The sequence below is a fragment of the Somniosus microcephalus genome, chromosome 9, assembly GCF_052327205.1.
Source record: "Somniosus microcephalus isolate GS21.2 chromosome 9, FLI_Smic_1.0, whole genome shotgun sequence".
Classification (NCBI taxonomy): domain Eukaryota; kingdom Metazoa; phylum Chordata; class Chondrichthyes; order Squaliformes; family Somniosidae; genus Somniosus; species Somniosus microcephalus.
Window position 1 is genome coordinate 229,565,806 of NC_140995.1, and position 17,999 is coordinate 229,583,804.

A 17,999-nucleotide genomic window follows, 5' to 3' on the forward strand; every position below is an offset into this window, starting at 1 on the left:
GTCCACCCCAGTCCAACACCGGCATCTCCACATCACAATTATTGGGAGGGGAGAAAGGAGCAATAGCCCCTGAGCTGCTACATGCAGCTCCGCGTAGCTGGTTCAGAGTGCCAGACTTGAAGCAGGTTAGCTGCCTGCCTGTATTTCCCTCAATCTGTGCCGAGCCTGAAGAAGCTAGCAAGGTGATTATGATAATGAGGGTGTATACCTTTGTCAACTTTTTTTTACGGGTTCAGTCGAAGGTGACCAGAGTTTTGAAGTTCAAATATTGTAAGCCACTTGAAATGAGCTGTTTAAGAATAAATAACTTGCATTTCTCTCGCTTCTGATCACATCTTAAAGCATCTAGAAAGAACTTGCATTTATATAGCACCTTTCACGACCTCAGGACATTCTAAAGCGCTTTACAGCTAATGAAGTACCTTGAAAGCATAGTCACCATTGTAGTGCAGGAAATGTGGCAGCCAATTTGCACTCCCTCAGCACCGCACTGGAGTGTCAGCCTAGATTATGTGCTCGAGTCTCTAGAGTGGGGCTTGAGCCCGCAACCTTCTGACTCGAGCGAGAGTGCAACCAACTGAGCCACAGCTGACACGTCTCGCATACAATGAAGTACATTCAAGTGAAGTCATTGTTACGTATGTAAACACACCAGAGGTTTTGCATACAAGATCCCGCAAGCTACTGAGAGGGAAGTGGCCAGTTCATGTGTTTTTCTTTGGTGTTTAAAGGAGGACTATTGGCCATGGCACACGGAGAGCTCTGCTTCCCAAATAGTGTCATGGGATCTTTAGTGCCCACTTAAATCAAGGAAACCGGCAGATAGAGCCTCTGCTTAATGTCTCGTCCATAGGATAGGTGTCTAACATGCATCACTCCCTCAGCACTGCACTAGAATGTCAGCCTAGATTATATGCTCAAGCCCTGGAGTGGAACTTGAACCTTCAACCTTCTGATTTACACAAGAGTCCTACTAACTGCGCTAAACTGACTCACGCTTGGGATTTTCAGGGCCACATTTCAACTCCTGGGTTGTGTAGCTATCTTGTAACCTGCTTGTAATCTATTAATTTGTCTCTCAATCTTGTTAAAATAGCTGATTTCATTTTGGTATTGGCCTGTTCAGGGTGGACTGTCGGTCTGCCCAGATTGGGTGAAAAATTTACATAAAAGCTGCATAGCAAATGAACGCCAGGTATGCTGCCCGAATCTAACACAATAGTGCCTTATCGCAGCTTTTTAAGCTGAACAAACCAAGCCCTATCACATTGGATGTCATAGAGAAAAGTTTGTAATCAATTAACCAGCAGCTATCAGTAAAAGAGTATGTGTAGCTTGACGTCTGGGTACGGGTACTGAACCCGGGCGGGGGAGGGTGCGGGGTGCTTGTAAGAGTTTCCAGAAGATTGCGCTACGATTCATATCCGTGCAACATTCTCTGACTTGACCGTTTTTTAAATACACACGCATACCCTTGTGCATGCTCGCTCACTCTCACACTCTCACTTCTAGCCAGTGCAAGAACTGGTGTTGCATGCCCTCTACTGGATGTGTGAAGACATGAAACCCTGGGTTTCCTTGGAGAGCCATCTGGTTGAGACTGACTGAAACTTTATTGCCTTTGGTGTGGTGCTGTGATCTTCTGGTGGAAGCTCTGTATTGAGTGATGTCAAGTGCCCAGATGTTGTGTGATGGGGGAAGAAAGAGAGCAGGAAAACGATATGATTATTTGCATCAGTCAGATTAAAATAATTTAACTTCCGAAACCCATATAGGTAGTTTCTTTTGATTTGCTGGTTGTATTAGGTGATGTGCCTAAGTATGTTATTGTCACTGTTGGTGTAACACCTCTCTACCAGTGATTTTGTCATGTCACAGGATCCTAGCCACGATTTTATTTTTGCGGGAGGGGGCAGAGAGGATAAACGGAGAGAAATTAAGCTGAACAAAAGTGAGGTTCTCTTTTCCCTCCCTCCCCTCCCAAAATCCCCATCCCACCCCACAAGTGGGGAAAAATGTAAGAGATTGGAAACACAGACTGCCCCAACCCTCGTGGTATTGGTAGCAACCGAGGAGCAGGTTATCTTTGCCGTGTCAGATAATGGGATAAAGGAGGTACTAAACAGAACAGTATCCCTTTAAGATCACACAGTCATATTAGATAAGCAAATACTCTTGACCTGAGGCTAATTGCTTGATGAGGGACATGGTAGATTAGTGTTTTAAGTTGCAGGCTCCTAGTTAGTAGGACGCAGCATTAAACATTACACCAATAGAATGACAGGCAAAGCTGCAGCTATCCTGAGATCATGTACATCATCGCTGTCATCCAATAGAACCAGCTATATTTTTTTTTAAGATTATTTAAAGTGTAGCAGTGCGCCATGTTGAATGTGACAATGCGTGCTGGGTTTGCTGCAAGCTTAACCAGTGTTGTGTACGTTTATTGGACCATCATGGAAGGGAAACTTTAGAGCAGTCTGCATGTTCCCAGGTCATTGGAAACCAAGGTCATGTTAAAGATTGTAAAAGGCAATTAGTGACACGGTAGATAAACTGCACAATCCGTGACACTACCTAAAAAATTAAACCCAATCCATCTCTTGAATTTCTTTTTCATCCCTCACCTCATTTCCAAAAGAGCAAATGTTCGCTCTGCTGATCTGGTGAATGTCTGGTATGTGCAAGGAATAATTTTTTTGTAATTGCCTTGACACATCTCTGTTACAAATTGCCTTCCCAATGCACAGTTAAAGCTTACCACCATCTGCAGGTGACTGCTGTACACTTGCAGTAAACTGTGAAATTCTCCTCATCTGTGATTGAATTTATTTTTTGTTGCCAATTCCACTGAAAGGGAATGTAAGAAAGGTCAAGGATGAGAAAGGACTGTACATCACATTGACGCTCCAATAACTTAACACATCTTGGCATCCAAGAATCCCCAGCCACTTTTTCCCTCATACGGTTTTACCAGTGCTTCAAATGGAACCTTGCGCCTATTTTCACGTCTTATCATATCTCAGAAGTGTCCCAAATGCTTCTCACATAATGAATTACCTTTGAAGTACTTACTATTGTTACATAGGCAAGCGTAACAGCCAATTTGCACACAGCAAGATCCCAACAACAGCAATGTGGTGAACACACTTTGATATGGTGACTGAGGGAGAAATACTGGCAGAACACCAGTAATACAGTTACTGAGACTGCATAACATGTGACCGTGTCCATCTTCTATTCTATAAAGGGTTACACCCAAGGTCTTACCTGGCAGATTGTTCCAAACATTTATAACTGAGTGAAGAAGTTCTTCCTGATAAGTTTTTAATTTACCTTTCACTAATTCTTTTGTATAGCTCAAGTTTTACAATAGCTAATGTGTAATTTTAGGGTGGGACACAGTGTTGTGTTGTATTTTATTTTCTGGGAAAGGCAGGCATTGGGAAACTTGCTGGAGCAGTATTGTACTGCTGGACCAGCGGTGGGACATGGGTTTGCACCGGTGTTCTTCTGCACACTTCAATTCCAAATCTCCGCTGTGCATCCCTGGGTAGTTGCTGAGTGGAGGCCATGTGCTTCCTTACAAGGCAGAGCAGCAGAGATGCCCTGTGCTGCAGACCGTTCCTTAGCTTGGTAACGAGAGAGGAGGTCAGTTGTGGCTGATACTAGAAATGCGAGGGTACACCTATCAGGAAAGGATGAACAGGCTGGGTCTCTTTTTCTCTTGAAAAGAGAAGGCTGAGGGGTGACCTAATAGAGGTCTTTAAAATTATGAAAGGTTTTGATAGAGTGGATACAGAGAGAGTGCTTCCACTTGTGGGGAAGAGCATAACTAGAGGCCATCAATATAAGATAGTCACCAAGAAATCAAATAGGGAATTCAGAAGAAACTTCTTTACCCAGAGAGTGGTGAGAATGTGGAACTCTCTCTACCAGAAGGAGTGCTTGAAGAGAATAGTATAGATGCATTTAAGGGCAGTTAGATAAACATATGAGGGAGAAGGGAGTAGAGGGTTATGCTGATCGTTAGATGAGGAAAGACGGGAGGAGGCTCTAGTGGAGCATAAATGCCGGCATGGACTGGTTGGGCCGAATGGCATGTTTCTGTGCTGTATATCCTATGTAATCCTATATAATATGGAATTCTACTGTTTCCTCCCTTCTAACCAATTGTTAATCTAGTTTGCTATCCTTCACCTAATTGTGTTCTCTCATCTCCCATGTGGTACCTTGCCAAAGGCTTTCCTAAAGTCCATGTACAGTACATCCACTCCATTTCACCCATCTACCATGTTTGTACCTCCTAAAGAATTCTGAGGTTTGTCGAGCACAATCATCCCCATTGAAATCTGTGCTGTCTACTTCTAACTATTTTCTCTTTAGCTAGATATATGATAATTTCAACCTAAATTGAAGACTCTCAAAGATGTTCCCTACCACAAATGTTAAACTGTAATTAACTTTTTAAAAATCTGTGCCATATTGGCCACTCTCCAGTCCTCTGGCGCACATCCCCACTCAATAGTTCTAAAATATAATTTCTAGCTTGGCAATTTCCTTCCTCCTCTCCCTCAGGATCCGAAGATACATCATCTGCAAATTGGCAAAGCATCCCACCTTACTTTTAACAATTCTCTTTTTACTGATCTACTTGAAAAATACCTTACTGTTCCTTTTGGTGATTTTTTGGAAACTGTCCTCTTACACATTCTTGGCTTGCATTATCCCACTCAACCTCTTATTTTCTCCTATTCTCCTTCAATGTTTTCATTATTATCCTTATAGGCCCTCCTCTTCAATCTTATTGGTTTCTAATCTCCATTTATTCACGACATCCTAAGCTACTTGTCGTTTCCTTTTTTTTAATGGAATATACTTATTCTGTACCTTTGTAATCTAATTTTTAAAAACACCCAACTCTTGCTGTACAGTTTCCTCTTTCCACCTCACTTCAGCTAACTCGCCCCTTGTCTTTCTGAAATCTGCCCTAAATCAAGTTGTTCTAGTTTTTGTGCTGACTTTTCTCCCTTTTCTAGTTGGAGCATCTTGTTGTGAGCACTGCTCCCAAAGTGCAGGCCCACATTTAGCGCATCGACCTGATCGCTCTCATTACTGGTAACCTGATCCAGCAACACCTCTGCCCTTGTAGACCGACTAACAAACTGCTTGATGAAGGAGTCCTGTACAGTTTCGGAATTCCATTTCCTTTTCTCCATTTACTCCCTCTCTGTCCCAATCAGTAATTGGATAATTAAAACCTCCCAGAACAATAATTTTGTGCTTGCTCATCTCTCTAATTTGACTGCACATTTCCTCTTCCATTTCTTTCCCACATTTTTGATCTCTGTAATATGCCTCTACTAATATAAAAAGCCCTTTTTTAATCTTTGAGCTCCAACCAATTGACTCTGTTCCCCTTTCTTGTCGACATCACCCTCTCTACAGTATGCATTTCCCTTTATTACCAAGATATAGATCTCTTTTCTATCCCTGCTAAATATATTTTACTCTGATATAATTTTCCATTCTAGTCCAGTTTGCAGACCGGTTTCTGAGTGTGATTAAGTCTGGATCTTCCTGTAACACAATTGCCTCCAGTTCCCCCAGTTTATTTCCCACACTGTGCATTGCAATACATTCATTTTAACCTTTTTTGCTCTTTTTAAATCACTTTTCCCCATTTTTTGTCTAAGCTGCTGCCTACCTATCCTTCAGTCTTGTCCCCATTTATGCCTAGTCCATTTGATTTTATTCCTCTACTCTGCATCACTCTTGCTAAATTGTTTTCTCTACAGCCCTATTTTCTCTAGCAACACTTTTAGAATGAATAAGTTCAATTGGATCTTCCATGTATTTTGAGATGTAATGTGACCCACTCTGAACTTATACATATAATGCATGCTGTATAGATATTAAAAATCTTCTGCAGGGTACACACTTTGTCCAACAACCTTACTTTCTGATGTCATAATTTTTAGTTTTGCATTGAATTTACAGCACAGAAATTTATGCTCCAGCCGAGATTCCTCCCACCTTACTTCATCTCACCCTATCAGTATATCATTCTAATCCTTTCTCCCTCATGTACTTATCTACCTTCCCCTTAAATACATCTATACTATTCACTTCAGCCACTCCATGTGGTAGCAAGTGCCACATTCTCACATTTGTCAATATTTCCCATTCAATTTTGCTATGTCAACTGTCGCATTCTAGTTACAGGCTTTGGCCACCAGGTGGCTCTTCAGTGAGTTTCTGAAGCATCTTGCATGTAAAGAAACTCATCAGTTGACTACGGATAACATCAGTGGTCATCTGCCCTAATTTCTCCTCATGCGGCTCGGTGTCAAATTTGTTGTCTTGTAACACTCCTGTGAAGCGCCTTGGGACATTTTACTACGTTAAAGGCGCTATATAAATACAAGTTGTTGTGGGAATATGTAATTCTAACATCTCTTACTGTACTTGTTTACAGGGCTTCTGTTCATGGCTGACAGCCATCTTTAGAATAAAGTGAGTATTTCCATCTGTTTCAAATAATTTGACTGTGTGATGTATTTTGAAGTCTAATTTGTTAAAGCCCAGTAGTTATGGAAATGTCCCATGGTCTGAAGTCCTTAACTTAAGAAAATAATTTAAATTTTACCACATAATCAGCTTGGGATGAGTGGAATAGAGAAAATCCTCCTGATGTTGCAACGAGTAACCAAAGTTTTTCACATTGCTTGGGTTATCTTCTGTATCCCTGTCATGCCCCATTTTGTATATCTATGCACTCCTTGTTTGATGCTGGATCTTGCAATGTTAATGCAGTAACATTTATGCTGGAATGTTTTGCAGGGGATTTAATCATAATCAGTAAAACCATTGTACGGCCACTATTGTGGTTTACAGTGATTCCTGTGCGCCCCCCCCCCCCCCCCCATATTGCTAAATGAATGGTTTTCAAACTTTTCTGTATGGAGGATCCCTCTGCAAATTGATGCATGCTGTTATATTGACACCCTCCCGGGTGCCTGTGTAAATATTGACATCCGCTGACTCTCCCGGGTGCCCCTGCAGATATTGACAGCCTCCTAGGACCCCATATGTCCTACCTTCACAGAATCACAGAAACCCCACAGTGCAGATAGAGGCCATTTCGGCCCATCGAGCCTGCACCGACACATATCCCACCCGATCCCCGTAACCCCTACGCCAACACATATCCCACCCTATCCCCGTAAACCAACGTATTTAATCCCCCTAACACTAAGGGTCAATTTATCATAGCCAATCAACCTAACCTGCACATCTTTGGACTGTGGGAGGAAACCGGAGCACCCGGAGGAAACCCACGCAAACACGGGGAGAATGTGCAAACTCCACACAGACAGTCACCCGAGGCCGGATTCGAACCCGGGTCCCTGGCGCTGTGAGGCAACAGTGCTATCTAAAAGAAAGCTATGCTATTACATAAAACCTATTTAATTAGCTGCACCAGAATTAAGGTGCCAGTAAGTCAGCAAATATAAATGCAGAAATCTGGTGTATTGCGACAAATCTGTTGACTGTGATGACCCTCTCCATTTGAAAAAACCTACACACTGAAGTGTAATTAATTTAGGAGTTACTCCACTCTCTATCATCCATATATTATTCTGTTACTTAACCATGATGACTCATATCTTGAAATCCTCCATGAACTTATCTTCGCCCAACATTTTTATCGATCATTGTAGGCATCTTCCACGATTTGGGATGGGGAGAACGCATACAATCCATTGAGCGTTGCAGTTAGTTTTATAGTCCATTGGTTTCATGCTTTTAGTCATATGAAACTTAAGTCATAGCTGCACTTTTTTTTGAGGACGTAGAGAGGGATCCAAACCTGCTAAGAACGGTCGGCCTTTCCTCAGCTGTTTTGTGTAGGACAAGTGATGCAAGCCTGAAATAACTCCTGCGACCGCTGCAATTACTTTTTTTATTTAGTGCCTTTCATCGCATGTCCAAAGCCCTTTATATCAAGGGCAGTAGAAGCTGAGTGGGAAATAGAGAGGTTAGGGGAGGTGATGAAGTACGGTGGGTTTTAAAAGCAGCGTGGAAGGCAGAAGATGAAGAGGTTTAAGAAAAGTTGATTGTGTGGGGCGGGGCGTGTGATGCCTGAAAGCCATGCACGCATGTAGCTGGTAGCCCTGGACGTCCAAACCCTATAGTTGTGCTAGTTAAAAGCAGGACCACTATCGTTACTTTCCAAATTAATCTGGCTGGTTTTTCCCAGTCCTACATAATTGGCTTGCAGCAAGCTTCAAATCTGCACCTCTCTAATCGTGCACTGTTATTTGAACGTGTAACTCTATAGGAACAGCAGTCGGCCATTCAGCCCCTCAAGCCTGTTCCGTGATTCTATTAGATCACAGCTGATCTGTACCTCAACTTCATTTGCCTGCCTTTAATTCATATCCCTTGATGCCCGTCCCTAATAAAAGTCTTGTCATTCTCAGTCTTGAAAGCTCCAATTGTCCCAGGGCCCACAGCCTTTTGGGGGGGCGCGCCCCACATTTCCACTACCCTTTGTGTGGAAAAGTGCTTCCCGATTTCACTCCTGAATGGCCGTGCTCTAATTTTAAAATCATGCCCTCCACCCCTTTTCTGGATTCCCCCACCAGAGAAAATAGCTTCTGTTCTCTACCCTTTTATCATTTTCAAATCTCTGTAATTATATATTTCTCTCCTGCTGCATCTAACCAATTGCTGTCGGTCACATTCAACAGTACTCTACAAATCAAAATAAACTGTTTCCAGTGGAGATTTTTTAAAACTTCAATTCATCAGAGCAGCCACATACCTCAAAGTGTTATAAGTGGCCGATTAATGCAGAAGAAGTTATTGAATTAAATGTTTGATTTGAAATTGAAGGAGATTGCTTAACTGGCAAAGTCACAAGCAAGACGTACAGCTTCCTCTGATTTTTTCTTTTTATATAGCTTGGTGTGTTCTCTTTCGCCCGATCTCCTCAGCTCTCAGGCACCAGTTTATTCCTCATGCTCCACAGCCACTCCTTCAGGTGCTTTCTCTTTTTTCCCCACTGGTGCTCCCACCCCAAGCAAACTACTGGTCCCCTGCTAGTGTTACTCTAAAGCCACTTCCTAGGAGTGATCCTTGAGGGCAGCCTGGGATGACCCTCCAATTTCCTCTCTCTCCATCTCTCTCTCTCCATCTCTCTCTCTCCATCTCTCTCTCTCTCTCCATCTCTCTCTCTCTCCATCTCTCTCTCTCTCCATCTCTCTCTCTCTCCATCTCTCTCTCTCTCCATCTCTCTCTCTCTCCATCTCTCTCTCTCTCTCCATCTCTCTCTCTCTCTCCATCTCTCTCTCTCTCTCCATCTCTCTCTCTCTCTCTCTCCATCTCTCTCTCTCTCTCCATCTCTCTCTCTCTCCATCTCTCTCTCTCCATCTCTCTCTCTCTCTCCATCTCTCTCTCTCTCTCCATCTCTCTCTCTCTCCATCTCTCTCTCTCTCTCCATCTCTCTCTCTCTCTCCATCTCTCTCTCTCTCTCTCTCCATCTCTCTCTCTCTCTCTCTCTCTCTCTCCATCTCTCTCTCTCTCTCTCTCCATCTCTCTCTCTCTCTCTCTCTCTCTCTCCATCTCTCTCTCTCTCTCTCTCCATCTCTCTCTCTCTCTCTCTCTCTCTCTCCACCTTTCGCTCTCGTACTTGGGATGGCAGCAATTGGCATCGGCCTATGACCCCATTCCAAACAATAAAAGCATTTTGATTTCAGCTCACAGACAGAACCCGTCACCTGTGTTCATTTCCACTTTGTTCAGGGATGAAGAGATCAGAGAGAAATGTGGTGAGGATGCCGTCCATTACTTGTCCTTCCAGCGTCACATCGTCGGGCTCCTGGTCATCGTCGGCGTTCTGTCTGTGGGTATCGTGTTACCGGTAAACTTCTCAGGAGATCTGCTTGGTGAGCCTTGCTTTTCAGAGATATTGAACCTCACTGAATATTGATTTGTTACTGAGAATATTTTTATCATTTTTGTTAGTCTGTTCCTGTGCTCAGTCATGCAGCTTTATAACTTCAGTTTCTACAGCAAACACAAAAAGTGTGAAATGCAACAGTTGTACTGCAGAAATTGCACCCAAAACAATGTAAACAAGTTTGTCCCTTTCTCGTTTGGATGATACAACTGTGGAGAGGTGCCAAGTGGAGGTCAAGCACCCACCCTCCAGGTGTTTCTGCCTGACTAAGAACGTCGTCTAGGTGAGGGGACGTCAACTGCTGAGGCTCGGCTCTGGTCCAGTTGACACCACCCATCAATGTAAACCACGTGACCTCCACACAACTATTTGTAAGGAAGGACCTATTTTTCCCCTGGATCTTGCTCTCTGGTTTCGGAGTAGTAACCTGCTCTTGTAACCTGCCAATCGAGCTGAGCCAGTCCGTAACTTGAGCACGTTGCACATGACTGGCTCAGTGTCAAACTCCCTGGACTGCCTGCAATGTGCAATTGTGTATGATGGGATGTTTCCAGTCCTAGCTACACACTCTCTCAATCTATCCAAGACCAATTAATTGCTTCCTCTTTCTCTTCTTCCCCCCCCCTTTGCCGCAGACTCTGTCCCCTTTACACTGTTTAAAAACAACAGGTACAGCCGAAGGACATGGCAGCTATGACTGATCAGCTGTTCAATGTAACATACTGTGTGGCGTACTGCTCAGTCTGTTCGTGTGAACATAACATAAGAAATAGGAGCAGGAGTAGGCCATTTGGCCCCTCGAGCCTGCTCCGCCATTCAATGAGATCATGGCTGATCTGATCTTGGCCTCGACTCCACTTTCCTGCACTATCCCCATATCCCTTGATTCCCTTAATATCCAAAAATCTATCGATCTCTGTCTTGAATATGCTCAACGATTGAGCTTGTCTATATCCCCTTGAAGCCTCTTTGCATCCTCCTCACAACTTACATTCCCACCCAGCTTTGTATCATCAGCAAAATTGGATATATTACATTTGGTCCCCTCATCCAAATCATTGATTGTGAAAGTTGAGGCCCCAGCACTGATCATAAGAAATAGGAGCAGGAACAGGCCATTACGCCCCTCGAGCCTGCTCCGCCATTTAATGAGATCATGGCTAATCCTTGCGGTACCCACTAGTTACAGCCTGCCAACCTGAAAATGACCTGTTTATTCTTACTCTCTGTTTTCTGTCCATTAACCAATCCTCAATCCATGCGAGTATATACCCCCAATCCCATGAGCCTAATTTTGTTTAATAACCTCTTGTGTGGCACCTTATTGAATGCCTTCTGAAAATCCAAATACACCACATCCACTGGTTCCCCCTTATCTATTCTGCTAGTTACAACCTCAAAAAACTCCAACAGATTTGTCAAACATGATTTCCCTTTCATAAATCCACGTTGACTCTGCCCAATCCTATTATTATTTAAGTGCCCTGTTACCACGTCCTTAATAATAGATTCTAGCATTTTCCCTACTACTGATGTCAGGCTAACTGGTCTGTAGTTCCCCGTTTTCTCTCTGCCTCCTTTCTTAAATACAGTAGTGGGGTTACATTTGCTACCTTCCAACCCGCGGGAATCGTTCTAGAATCTGTGGAATTTTCGAAAATGACAGCCAATGCATCCATTATCTCGAAAGCCACCTCTTTCAAAACCCTAGGTCATCAGGTCCAGGAGATTTATCGGCTTTCAGTCCCATTAATTTCTCCAGTACTATTTTTTACTAATACTAATTTCTTTCTAGTTCCTCATTCTCGCTGGACCCTTGGTTCTCCACTATTTCCAGGAAGTTTTTTGCGTCTTCTTCCGTGAAGACAGACACACAGTATTTGTTTTAATTTTCTGCCATTTTCTTATTCCCCATTATAATTTCTCCTGTCTCAGCCTGTAAGGGACCTACATTTACTTTTGCTAATCTTTTCCTTTTAACATACCTGCAGAAGCTTTTACAGTCTGTTTTTATGTCTCTTGCTAGTTTACTCTCTCTCCCTTTCTTTATCAATTTTTTGGTCCTCCTTTGCTGAATTCTAAAATCCTCCCAATCCTTAGGCTTACTACTCTTTTTGGCAACATTATAAGCCTCTTCCTTTGATCTAATACTATCTTTAACTTCTCGTTAGCCACGGTTGGACCACTTCCTGTGGGGTTTTTGTGCCTTAAAGGAATGTATATTTGTTGTAAATTGTGTATTAATTCTTTAAATGCTAGCCATTGCTTCTCTACCGTCATACCTTTTAATGTAGTTTCCCAATCTACCTGAGCCAATTCGCCCCTCATACCTATGTAGTTTGCTTTGTTTAGATTTAAGACCCTAGTTTCTGATTTAACTAAATCACTTTCAAACTTTATAAAATTCGAACATATTATGGTCACTCTTCCCTAAAGGCCCCTTTACTACGAGGTTATTAATTAACCCTTTCTCGTTGCACAATACTAGACCTAAAATATCCTATTCCCTAGTTGGTTCGTCAACATACTGATCTAGAAAACTGTCTTGCATACATTCCATGAATTTGTCCTCCACACTATTACTGCAAATTTGGTTTGCCCAGTATATATGTAGAATAAAGTTCCCCATGATTACTGTATTATCCCTGTTATATGCGCCTCTAACTTCCTGATTTATACTCTGCCCTACATTACCACTACTGTTTGGGGGCCTATAAACAACTCCCACTAACGTTTTCTGCTCCTTGCTGGTTCTTAGCTCCACCCAAACTGATTCTACTACTTGATTTTTGGAGCTAAGATCCATTCTCTCTGCTGTCTTTATCCCATCCTTTATCATCAGGGCTACCCCTCCTCCTTTTCCATTTTGCCTGCCTCTTCTGAAAGGTAAGTATCCTGGAATATTTAATTCCCAACCTTGGCCACATTGCAACCACGTTTCCGTAATGGCTATTAGATCAAACCTATTAATTTCTATCTGCGCTATTAATTCATCTATTTTGTTGCGAATGCTTCACACATTCAGGTATAGTGCCTTTAGCTTTGACTTTTTTCTGTTTTTCCCAGATGACACCTTAGTCACTGATGCCTTATCACCTTTGTTACTCTTCCTGACCCACTCTTTTTTTATTTTTACCCAACGCTCTACTCTGCTCTGGAGCCTTGACATTTCTCTCGCTGCTTTAAAATTTACTCTTTCCTGAATCCTCCCACCCCCCCCTTCATTAGTTTAAAGCCCTGTCTAATGCCCTAGTTATTCGGTTCGCCAGGACACTGGTCCCAGCCCGATTTAAGTGGAGCCCGTCCCAACAGAACCGCTCCCTCTTTCCCCGGTACTCGTGCCAGTGCCCCATGAACTGAAACCCCCTTCCTCCCACACCACTCTGAGTGTGGTGTAAAAGATGCCCACTGTTTATAAACCAGCATCTCTGGAGAATAAGTATATCGTGTTACAGCAGGGAAGAATGTAGCAAGAATGGGATCTGCTTGTGTGGCATATTGGAACGGAAGCTCCAGAGACAACCCTGTAAAAGGGGCGAGAATTCAGAGGCCATCAGTGTGGGTTTATCCGATTAAATCTCAACATTTCTACTGTACTATCACTTCAAATTAGCATAAAAACAAAATGCTGGAAATACACAGCGGGGTCATCATCTGTCAAGAGAAGCCCGGTTAATGTGTCGGATGTCTGCTGTTGTACCTAACCCTGTCTTTGTCTTTGCAGGTGCACACTGACCTGCTTTGTTTCCGGCATTTTATTTCCATTTCATATTTCCAGCATTTGCAGTTAATTCTATCTTTGCTGTTGGTTTCTTCACTGTCGTGTTTTATTATGTTTTCCCATCAGTTGTGCTGTATCTCCCAGTCAGTGAACTGCAGCTTTTCACGCTCTTCATTTTGTTCGCGCCCTGCTGGTGCTGGAGGAGGATGTAATGTCGAGTCCTTGCCCCTCCAGCTTCAAAAGTGCACCGAGGTGTTTTCTTGAAGTCAACAGGGTGGCACGGACGGCTGCATCACCAGTCAAACCAGAGAAGTGTAGGTTCACTTCATTTTCCCCACTGGAAAAATGGAAGGCCGGTTGCTTTTGGTGGTAAATATGTCTGGACGGGGGAAGCGAAGAACTGAGGGCAAGTCATCGCCGGGCTTGTCATGTGCACTTCTGGCTGAAGGTAGCCAAGAAAACAGTTTGCCAGTCCAGCTTCTTGGTGTCATTTATGCCTACCTCAGCTGACGGCGAGGAAGGAGGAAACTAGATTAAACCGTGCGCAACACATTATCGGCAAAGAAAAGACGTTGCCTTCCAGCTGATGATTGTTATGTATCTTGTAAAATTCGTAGTGAGGACTTGAGTGGGACCATCAACCAGGCAGCCATCGGGCGAATAAAACCAGTTATGTAAAATGAATAAAATGCAAGCTTACAGATTTGCATAATTGTGTTAGACTGATGGGTGTGCTCAGTTTGAGCAATTCCCTTCAGTATATTCCTTTTTAAGAGAGCTATTAAATAAAGGATGGACTGTAGATCCCCTGTGGGCATGAACACCTAAACACTCTGAAATCTACTGGTCTTAGTCATTATAACCAACTATATTTTCTGCCAATTTTTCCTCACTTAAAAAGCCTTGAGAAATCATCTTGTAACAATTAAAACGAGGCGAATGAGAGCAGACTTCATTTTAATGTTCTTCCCTTTCTTTGACTGTAAGGAATTGGTGATTTAAGGGATTGAGGCCGAATTCCTATTTTACCTTAATTGGTGGGAGGGGTGTCTTTGAAATGGACCTGATCGGGATTCAGAAGATGGTGGGCTTGGGTTTTGAAGGGTGTGGTTTATTCCAGACCTAGAGCAGCCACAAGCCGGGCATAAAATTAAACTTGAATTTTCAACCGAGTCTGAAGAGACTGCGTCTGAATTAGTTAATGAATTAGCTCCAAATAAAAAGCAAGGAATTAGGAACAGGATTGATCATTCAGCTAGTTGAGCCTGCTCTGTCATTCTGTTATCCATGGCTCTTTTAATTGCCCATTGTTGAGATGAAGGTGTTGGGTTTGAACCGTGGTCTGTGCGAGTGACCAGAAAGATATATAGGTTGGACTAAGATAGATCCAACCGTAGAAAATAAAAGTGCGAGTGATAAAAATCTGAAAGAAAATATAAAATACTATAAATACACAGCAAGCTAATTAGCATCTAGGCGGGTGGAAAAGACAGCTTAACCTTTTGTGTGTAGACTTTCAGAATTGATAAACAGCCTATGTTTGAAGTGTTATCTTGGAGACAGAGGACACGCTCGAAATATTAACTTGTCTCAGATTCTGCCAGACCTGCTTATTGTCGGCATTTTCTATTGTGGTCGATCTACTTGTGACATTTAATCTTTCAGGGTATGTGCAGGGAGTATAGTTTTTAAATCGCAACAGTAAATGAATATTCTCTCTCTTTCAGAAAACAATGCATACAGCTTCGGCCGGACAACAATAGCAAACCTGAATTCTGGGTATGCATCATAAACCTAATAATGGTTCCCGTTAGATCCAAGAGTGTGTTCCAGTTCAAAGAGGTAGTGATTGGTACTAGGGGTCAGTTCCAGGGGTGCCCCTAAGCTATCTAGTACCTCGCACAAGTCGCCATTCAACTTGTGAGTTCTTGCCAGGCTGTCTGTTTGTACAAGAGCTTCAGTTGAACCTGATCCTTTGCCCAGTGTCCTTATTAACACTTGCACTTTCCAACAGGAATCAACAAATAATGATTAGAAGTGGAAGCCCTGATTTGCTGCTTTTCTCCACCCCCTTCCCATTTGCGGCATGGGGATGTTGGGGTGTCTGTAATGTTCCACCACTGCCATGTCTGAGATCGACTAATTCAATAAAGACCAGGGATTGATCCAGAATACTTTACTGGTCTTTATGGCTGCTGTGCAAATCCATAGTGTGCTTTTTGACCTCTTGACCATTGGGGAAGCTCACATTTTACTTTCTATCTGAGATGATAGCCAAACAACTTGCTCCAAGGTTTCTACCAATCCATCTAGTTTTCATGGTAGTGGATGAGAGCAACCTGAGTAAATATGCAATTTCTCTCTTCTCCCATCCTCACAAAGCAGTGGTAAGGCTATATATTTTTTCTCCTTTGGACTTTTGTGCTTCTTAAAATGAGGCATATTAATGCGAGGAAATGGCAAACCTTCTACGGTACTGAGATCCCTGAAGGATGTAGTCAGATTTGGCCAGTTGTATCTGAAAATTATTATACTGTAAAATAGGAGAAAAGGCCAGAAATATGTCTGTTTGGGAAGCGGGAGAGGGTGTCACCTTACACTTGAGTCATATCCTCCCCTCAGACTTGCCTCCTAACAATGTGATCCGTCAAAGTTAGTGGACCCAGTGGCAGCACGGTACTAATGCACTCCTGTCAGCTGTTGTTGCTGCTCCTCCTCCTCCTCCAGCACTGTGATCAATAAAATGGCAACTCTCACTCCCAGCCACCTGTTTTGAGAACATAAGAAATAAGAGCAGGAGTAGGCCATCCGGCCCCTCGATCCTGCTCCGTCATTCAAAAAGATCATGGCTGAGCATCGACCTCAACTCCACTTTCCCGCCCGATCTCCATATCCCTTGATTCCCCTAGAGTCCAAAAATCTATCGATCTCAGCCTTGAAATACTCAAAGACTCAGCATCCACAGCCCTCTGGGGCAGAGAATTCCAACGATTCACAACCCTCTGAGTGAAGAAATCCCTCCTCATCTCAGTCTTAAATGGCTGACCCCTTATCCTGAGACTATGCCCCCTAGTTCTAGACACTCCAGCCAGGGGAAACAACCTCTCAGCTTCTACCCTGTCAATCCCCTTGATGCGCTATCAATTACTCATAAAAGACTGAAAGTTAAGAGAGTAACTAAAGGCTTTTATTAACAAAAGAATGAAGGTCTGCCTCGAGTGGTCGACCGGTCCAGAATACAAAGGGGCTGGGGAGCAGTCACCTTTATACTAGGACTTGTGGGAGGAGTCAGCCGAGGCATGTCCAGGCATGTACACAGTGGAATACAAACAGTGGTTTACCACATTCACCCCTTGTTTAAAATTGAGTCCGGCGGGGTGAAGTGTATTAAAAGTTAGTGTATTGGAGTCTCTCCGGAGGTCTTGTCTGCCGCTGTGATCGGCGTGGCGACGGCAGGGGTAGTGGAGCTTCCGGCGTCGAGTCCCGCGTAGGCTGTGGCACAGGCGTGTCGTCCTCGTAGATGTCGAGCGGGTCGCTGGACCCAGGCCTGCCGTCTGCCGGGGCTGGATATCGGATCGTGGGGGGGGGGGTGGTAGTGAGTAGTGGGTTACTGCGGCCCCCGAGGGTGCAAGGTCTCTTATGGAGACTGTGTCCTCCCGCCTGTCCGGGTATGCAATGTAAGCATACTGGGGGTTGGCGTGGAGGAGGTCGACCCTCTCGACCAGGGGGTCCGTTTTATGGGTCCTCACGTGCCTTCTCAGTAGGACCGGCCCTGGGGACGTCAGCCATGGCGGTAGCGATGTCCCCGATGTGGACTTCCTTGGGAAGACAAACATTTTCTCATGAGGGGTGGCGTTAGTGGCAGTGCAGAGCAGTGACCGAATAGAGTGGAGCGCATCGGGGAGCACATCCTGCCAGCGGGAGGTTGGAAGGCCCCTAGACTTTAAGGCTAGCAGGGCGGCCTTCCAAACTGTCGCATTTTCTCTTTCCACCTGTCCGTTCCCCCGGGGGTTGTAACTAGTGGTCCTGCTTGTGGCAATATCCCTAGTTAGCAGGTACTGACGGAGTTCGTCACTCATAAACGATGAGCCCCGGTCGCTATGGATATAGCTGGGGAAACCGAACAGGGTGAAGAGGTCGTTCAGACATTTAATGACCGTGGCACTGGTCATGTCCGGGCAGGGGATGGCAAACGGGAGTACTCATCAATAATATTGAGGAAGTACACATTGCGGTCGGAGGAGGGGAGAGGCCCTTTAAAATCAACGCTCAGGTGCTCGAAGGGGCGAGTGGCTTTTATCAGGTGGGCCC

At 43.8% G+C, this 17,999-nt stretch overlaps 1 protein-coding gene across 10 annotated transcripts in view; it reads left to right on the forward strand.

Moving 5' to 3' along the window:
• The window catches only part of LOC147113104 (mechanosensitive cation channel TMEM63B-like), a 241,547-nt gene that overhangs the window by 122,212 nt on the left and 101,336 nt on the right, over positions 1–17,999 (forward strand). For all 10 annotated transcript variants that reach the window (XM_085997977.1, XM_085997968.1, XM_085997973.1 and 7 more), the window contains 3 exons: positions 6,479–6,516; positions 9,811–9,953; positions 15,416–15,467. In XM_085997977.1, coding sequence (XP_085854103.1) covers positions 6,479–6,516; positions 9,811–9,953; positions 15,416–15,467 — 233 coding nt within the window. The remainder of the gene's footprint in view (positions 1–6,478; positions 6,517–9,810; positions 9,954–15,415; positions 15,468–17,999) is intronic.